This window comes from Marmota flaviventris, chromosome 3, assembly GCF_047511675.1.
Source record: "Marmota flaviventris isolate mMarFla1 chromosome 3, mMarFla1.hap1, whole genome shotgun sequence".
In the NCBI taxonomy this organism is placed as follows: Eukaryota; Metazoa; Chordata; class Mammalia; order Rodentia; family Sciuridae; genus Marmota; species Marmota flaviventris.
The window spans coordinates 18,228,445-18,236,243 of record NC_092500.1 but is presented as its reverse complement, the minus strand read 5'-3'; the positions used below and the strand labels follow the sequence as shown (position 1 = coordinate 18,236,243).

Here is a 7,799-nt window from a genome sequence, read left to right as displayed (position 1 = left end):
ATCAAATACTTTTTTCTGTTCCTGAAATTAACCTTTCTGAATTTTTGGCTAATTGTTTCGGAATCACCTGAAGCAATGATTTCTTGGCCTGACAAAGAATTCATTGTTTCAACTCATAATCAAAGAGCAAATTAAAATATCCCAGGAACAAAATTCTACATAAATAGAATCAGTTTGCCCATACACCTTTCTCCAACCTGATGACATGAAGTTGAACCATGTCATTGTACCATGAACTCTGGTGAGCAGATGCCATTTATTATGTACTTGGAGAATTCCAGCAATCACCTTCAATGGTCTGTACATTCTCTTATAACAAAACTATGCTAGCAGATAATAATAAAAGTAAAAGCTCTAAACCCATATTAATCAAGAACAAGCAAAGCTCTAAAGTTTGGGTGTTACACTTTTCTTTACAAATGCCAACATATAAGGATATTCAAATTTTCATAACATTCTATTCCAGAAACAAATTTAAACCTGAAGTCTTAAATATAAATATAGCCATCATATATATTTTATATACACATATATACCTATATGTATATATAGATTATATAAAAATATATGTCAAATGTATAAATTTGATTGGAAGAAAAAACAATGTAATCATTAAGATTTTTACAACTTTAGTATATCAAACTCTATAATCCAAGCCTGCAGGAAATTGCAAGAAACTTGAATATAGAACTACATATGGATCTATTGTTTATATGGATTCCTGTTTCTCTCTGAATATTTAAAAAGAAAAATAAAATGCTATGCTGAAAGAGAAAAACTAATCCCATAAAACCACTTGATAAAGTTGGTCTCAGCATTACAACACGATGAAAAGCTGCTATATTAAGATATTAAATCAACCAAAATTTCAAAATTTTTGCTAAGAAAGATCATTGATAACACATCCCATGAGCCACTCTGGTGTTTTTGACTATAAATTATAAAGTTGGAATCTTCTTTACGTTCAACTTACTTCCAAGTGTTCAACTTACTTCCCAGGCCCCAAATCAGCATCCAGCTTCAGGTTTCTACCATAAAAACCTGAATATCGCCTGAAGAATCTCCCTTAGGCTCATCAGGAATAATCAAATTTCATGTGAGCTATTACATTACAGACATTCAATTATGTTTTTCAACCCTCTGTTTAGAGATGCTAAAGGCCCTTGGAAAGCATCCTTCCACCAGAGCCGAAGTTGGCAAGTGAGACCGGTTACCTGCAAAAGCCAGACAAAGAGGTGGACCCTTGCAGTCCCGGTAGGCACGTTGCAAAGTGGCACGCGGTGTACCCCATCCCTATTGTGCGGCACAAATTCTTTGTAACACTGGGAGACACTGCAGAACAAAAATACTATTAGAAATGCTTCAAAAGGAACATTTTTGGCGGCGATAGAGACTTTTGACATTATTTATTAGGTTCAAAAATGCTTCACAAAAGCCTAACAATGGTTCTGTGGAAACCAGTGCATCTGAGGCCCTTTCTGTTGTTCCGGGCAGGCATTGACTTGAAGATGGGCAGCGGTCGCGGAACAATTCCCTCGCAGCGGTCAGCGTAAGTGAGCATTCACCACCGGCCTCGGGAAAGCCTGTGAACAAGCCGTATGGAAAGGCCGGGGCGGGCGGGGGTGCCACGGTGCAGACCTTTATTAACCTCTTGGAGTGGAAATGGGTGGAAGCGCCCGCGGGCCCAGGAAGGGGCTCCTCTGCCAGATTGCCAGAGAGGGAGGAGAGGGAGGCCTCCGCCCGCAGCCTCCTCTCCTCCGGGACACGAGGATGCTTGGGGAGCATCTCCGCTACCATGGCAACCGCGCCTCTGCCGACTGCATTTCCGGGAGCCCCTGGGAGCCCCTTGGGGGAATCTGGGTGTGCCCTGAAGTCTACTGTCACCGCCGCCCTCTCCTCCAGCCTGGGTTCCGAGGGACTCCACCGGCGCTCGGAGGGGCGGAGCGGCTCCTGGTCCTGCACCGGCCGATGGCGGTGGAAGGTCTCCCCGGGGGACCTGGAAGGCAAAGGAGGGCAGGAGTGGAGGGACCGCAGCGCGCCAGCCCCCAGGTCCAGCAGAAACTCCTGCTAAGAGGACGTTTAGGAATGGACGTTTGTGATGCAGAGAGAAAGGAAAATCCCCTAAGGTTACCTTCAAGTGCCTATCCCCCCCGCCCCTCAACACACACACGTTTCTTTAAGAAAAAACGAAAAGCAAAAGCAAAAAAAAAAAAAAGGCAAAAATCAAAAATGTTGTCTATTCTTTCCTGTTGCTTGAAAGCGCCTCCCCCGCTCCAAAATAATTTTTACACATTTATCAGAAAATCTTTCATTTCAAGGTAAAATTTTGAAAATTTCTAAGATGTATGTGTGTGTGGTGGTGGGGGGGGATTGGTGACTAAAATAGAGCATCCACTTCTAAATTTGGGAAAAGTTGAAGAATGGGAAAGGATTATGTTGTAGTCAGATATCGTGCAAAACATAAAAGGGTGTGTGGCCCATGTAGGCTGACGACTGATGATTTTTAAAGATCCAAAAGGAAGTTACTTCGTGGATTTTATTAGAAATTATAAACAGCTGAAAATTAAACAGTGGATTAACCTGAAGCTATTACACAACACACATGTACATACTAACAGTAATAATTGCAACTTTGATTTTGTTCCAAACAAAGGAATATATATATACATAGACACATATACATACATATGTATATAATTCCACCTGCATTTTTATGTATGTGTGAATATAATTTTGAAGTTTTTGAGAAATTCTGCCTTTGACTTCCACAAAAAAATTAAAGCCTGATTTTTCAGTAATGTTTTAATAATTTACATGCCTTAAATCGCTTATTAGTTTTTAAAGGACTTTGAATGCTATGTAGATGTCTAGAATATTTGAACGACCCACAGGATTATTTGCAAATTCAAGAAACATGTTAAAAATTTGAAATGCACAATATCTTCCTAACCATGGATGTCAAACAGCCAGCATATTCCTAAGTAATTCAATGTAGTTCATTATACATTGTTCTATGCCTGATATGCATTGAGTACACTCAACATACCCAGTCAAATGTGGTGGTGGTGGGGGAATTAGTGAATCTGATTTGTCTAAAGTGAGAAATATTTCCTAAAAATACAATGGAATGACATTCCAACATCTCCAGAGGGACAAACACTTTCAAACTCATTGTAAAAAAGTTAGTAACTATTTATTTGATTATCCAGTCTTTGTAGATGGTCCTTTCACTGTATCAATATTCAGGGCAAGAAGAATTCACAAGAGAATACCGATATGGCTCTGGAATTTGGAGCAAGAGAACATGACTGAATATGCTGTCTTCTGTCTTAAGTCAAGGATAGAACTTCCTTCCTTCAAAGCAGTTCTGGAAAGATGCATTTTGCAATAAACTGTCTTAGAAGGAGAGTGTGGTTTAATGAATAAACAAGGATCTGCAATCAGAGTCAATCCTGGCATATCACCTGGCTTAAGCACTTCTGTCCTTACACAAAACATAGAGATCACGTTACCTAATTCACTTTTGGTCTATATGATCCTCCTATATTTGTCCATTCACTTATTAATTTACTAATATTTGAATGCCTGATATGTGCCTGGCAGTAATATAGTCACATTAGTGATTCAGAAGGAAATAAGGCAGACAAGATCCCTGAAGAGGGAAAAGGACTCATAAATAAGTAAATAAACAAATTTGTAAGTGTTCACTGGTAATAAAACTGTGAAGAAAAACAAAGCAAGACAAGATTAGAAAATACCTAAGTAGCTAATATCTCATTAAAGATTTTTTTAAAAATGAAAAACAAGACTACTTAGGTAACTGAGAAAAGAACATGATAAAATGTTAAGCATTAAGTACATGATAAGAACTCCATACCAAAAAAAAACATTGCTGTTCTATTTAGAACCTTAATATAGGGATACTCGGACCCACAGTTGGAGTGAAAGGCTTAAATTCTACTTTACCCCTGAAATTACAGAACCTGTATAGGTCTCAGATTCTGTATCATAACAAGAGAAAATAACAGTTCTTATCTAAGAGGAGGATCATATAGACCAAAAATGAAAATGTACAGTCATATTTTAGTACTTTGCCTTGTACATAGTAAGACTCAAAAAAAATGTTCATCAACGAGCATCTTTCTCCTTTGAAATTAAGTCAAAATTTGTCCCTCTCTTCTTTGAGTCAAATACAACAAACTGTGCAAATATTTGAAGTGAAATCTACCTCAAATTTTCCTTTAAAACAAAATAGACTACACAATATCAGCCTAATCCTTCTACTTGAAAGTTCCTAGATATTTGGAGAGAGGCATAGTTTACTTTCTTTTTGTCTCTCCTCAGGTATCAGAAACGCTACCATCATCACCACCACCATTCAATCCCTACTATGTTCAGGGAACTTCATCTATATCAATCCTCTAATTACAATAGCTTTTCAAAGTAGTAATTGTCACTAGTTTACAGATGAAAAAAAGAAAGAAAAAAAAAGCATCTAAAGAACACAGGTGGGACTTTGTTATGGCTACAGAACTGAAATGGGAGACATCTGAGACTGGGCCCAAGATCTTCCTGTTTCAAACCCCTTTCCTTCTCGTCCATTTCCTTACTTTTAATGATTTCTCCTACTATGTCATATTATTTCAAGGCACTTTATTATCATACCCATTACCTTACACTATGAATTCATGGCTTCCTTAACTGTAAAACACAAATAATAACATTATTATCCACCTAAGTGTTATATGAGGATTTCATAAAATAATGTAAAATGTTCAGCAGAGAGCTTAATCTATGATTAGAACTAAATAAATTGGGCTGGGATGATGATAATAACTGTCATTATTATCTGGTACAACACCTGAACCATCAAATTACCTGTCATCAGTTCCATCATGTACTCTCCTCCAATACAATAATTTACAAAAAGTAGACTCTCAATGCCGGGCGCGGTGGCACACACCTGTAATGCCAGTGGCTCAGGAGGCTGAGGCAGGAGGATCGCAAGTTCAAAGCTAGTCTCAGCAAAAGTGAGATGTTAAGCAACTCAGTGAGACCCTGTCTCTAAATAAAATACAAATAGGGCTGAGGATGTGGCTCAGTGGTTAAGTGCCTCTGAGTTCAATCCCTGGTACCCTCCCCGAAAAGTAGACTCTAAGGACTTTCTGGTACAGTTCTTATTGTACCTTCTAAGATATGACCTGCAAGTGGTTCAATACATTTTTTTTGTTTATATTGAAATCAAAACATGATAGGTTGCAATAAGAAAAGAAAAGCTAGGAACCAGGTGATACTTACGAGAATTTCCCTTGGAATCGCTCAAAGACTGGTTTTGAAGTCTCGTGTGTCTACTTGTAGCCTCCAAGTACACAGGATGTTCTGAGTGTGGTAGACTGGGTTTATTTGCCATTTTTGGTGTGAAAAATGGGATGCTCCAGGCCTGCTTGGAGGTTTTGCTGACTATCTTTTGAACTTTCTCTCCTCGGAGCATCAAACTCAGTGAATCCTCATCCCTTTCACCAGATGATGCAGAAGAAGAACAGGCTTCTTGGTGGTTTTCTTCTTCAAAAGAATCTGTGCTCACAGAAGACCTGGGGATGATGGACTGGCGATTATGAAGCAGTCGTTCACATGTCACTGGACTGTGAGTTCTTTCTGAAAATATTGCAAAAGGTAAATACATTAGTTTGAAAGAATGCACTTCATTATCACGTTCAGAAAGGATGAAATGCGGTCCATGTGGATTTTTGTTGGTTTGTTTGTTTGATGCTTCTACCATGAGCAAATAGAAATGACCAAGACAGAGACTAAGGTACTTGCATGGGAGAAAAAGAGGAGGTATGAAGAAGGTGGTAAAGGGTGGAGAATGCTTTTGCTGAGTTTGAGCTATATTTCAGGCACCCACGTGAGATCCTGCCCATGCTTATCATCTAGTCCTCACAAAAGCCATAGCTAACAGAGATAATAATCTCCATTTTACAAGTCAGGGAGCTGATTTAAGGCTTATGAGTTGAATTGTGTCTCCCCTAAGAGACCTGTTGAAGTTGTAACCTGCAGTACCTGTGCATATGACCTTGTCTAGGAAGAAGGCCTTTGAAGAAGGAATCAGGCTAAGACAAGTTCATACTGGATTAGAGCTCACCTTTCTTATCCTCATGAGAAAACTCACACACACACACACACACACACACACACACGTAAAGACACGGACACATGGGAAGAAGCCAAGCGAAAACAGAGGCACAGACTGGAGATGTGCTGCCCAAAGTCAAGGAACACTTGGGTTACCAGACGCTACAAGAAGACTCCTCTCCTGGAAGCTCAGGGGGGGGACACACAGCCATACCAACACCTCGTGTTTCAGTCTTCTGGCCTCCAGAATTAAAAGAATGTATTCTCCTATTTCAGGCCACTCTGCTTGTGATCATTTATTAAAATAACCCAACATAGACTTAGAACAAGTATCTGGTCCAAGGTGATGCAGATATTAATTAGCAGATTTGGAACTTGAATTTAGATCCCTCCACCTCGTAACCCAGTCCTGATTCTCAAGACACTCTGCTGGATGGCCTTCAGAAGACCAAAACCAGGCTTATTGCTTAAAACTGCTCTAGAATATTGTGAAGAAGCCAGTGACAAACTCTACCTCCCACTTTTAATTCTTATCCAGCAACTGAGGTGAGTTCCTTCACCCTGATTACTTCCCTTAAGAAACTGATAGCTGCTGTGGCGATGCAGACCACCTGCGGCTACACTACTCATTCTTTGGTAGAAAATCATCATGAGTAAGAATTCCCAACAGTCAAAGATACTAACAAATAGAACCGATGCAATGCCAGGTTTCCCTGTCACAGAGGATGGTGTCTGGAAGACATAGGAAAAAAGAGAGCTTAAAGAGGTAGCTAAGAACCAACACTGGCTTCTTAGCCAATTGGTAACGGGTTGGTTGTGGAGGGAAGAGACAGGCAGAAAGAGGGAAAGAGGGGAGAAGAGTTCTCTGGATTGTATAGCTGGGTGGTATAAGGGTGTGTGTGTGTGTGTGTGTGTGTGTGTGTGTGTGTGTGAAAGAGAGAGAGAGAGAGAGAAGGGGGAGAGAGAATATAGACTTAGAATTTGAAAGCACTGAGGTCTCGTTGGGAGTGAGGAGTGTTGTAAAGTTGAGGAGAGGAGATAAGATTTATTTGCCTTTATTATCAAATTGAAATCTTTTTGAGATTGCCTCTTCCATGTAAACAAAAAATGAATCCTGGCTGGTCTCTAAGATAAGTGCAAGTTCTGGAGTTTGGTGAACTAGGTTTGAATCCTGAATTCTACAAATTACAGCTGTGTAGCCCTAAGGGGAAACTGTTCTTAGTTTTACCCTCCTCGTTCATAAAATGGCATAATCATATTTACCTTTTAGGAATACTATAAGGAACATATTAGATAATGTAACAAAGTGTTTATAGAGCAGCTGGGTTGTGGCTCAGTGGTAGAGTACTCACCTAGCATGTGCAAGGCCCTGGGTTTGATCCTCAGCACCACACAAAAATAAATAAAATAAAGGTATTGTGTTCAACTACAATTAAAAAATAAATGTTTTTTTAAAAATAAAATAAAGTGTTTATAGAGTATACTTGGTATATAGAAAACAATAAATTTTTAAAATTAACATTATTACATAGTAAAATAGTCTACATGGAAAAATACTTGTTAAGTGTAAAGATACAAAATTACACAATTTTTCCTTTTAAAGTGAAAAGAATAAAAGCTGGAAGAAAATGAACCAAATGAAAAGTTGTTTCTCAGTGGTCTAATTC

The 7,799-nt window shown here is 39.0% G+C and overlaps 1 protein-coding gene across 1 annotated transcript; it reads right to left on the bottom strand.

Annotated features, from left to right (window-relative positions):
* Positions 1–1,544: 1,544 nt before the first annotated feature.
* On the bottom strand, positions 1,545–5,779 carry C3H12orf42 (chromosome 3 C12orf42 homolog). The gene is given in 4 exon segments (XM_027928012.2): positions 1,545–1,617; positions 1,619–2,067; positions 3,967–4,001; positions 5,299–5,779. Coding segments are annotated over 4 exon segments (1,038 nt in total).
* Positions 5,780–7,799: the final 2,020 nt, after the last annotated feature.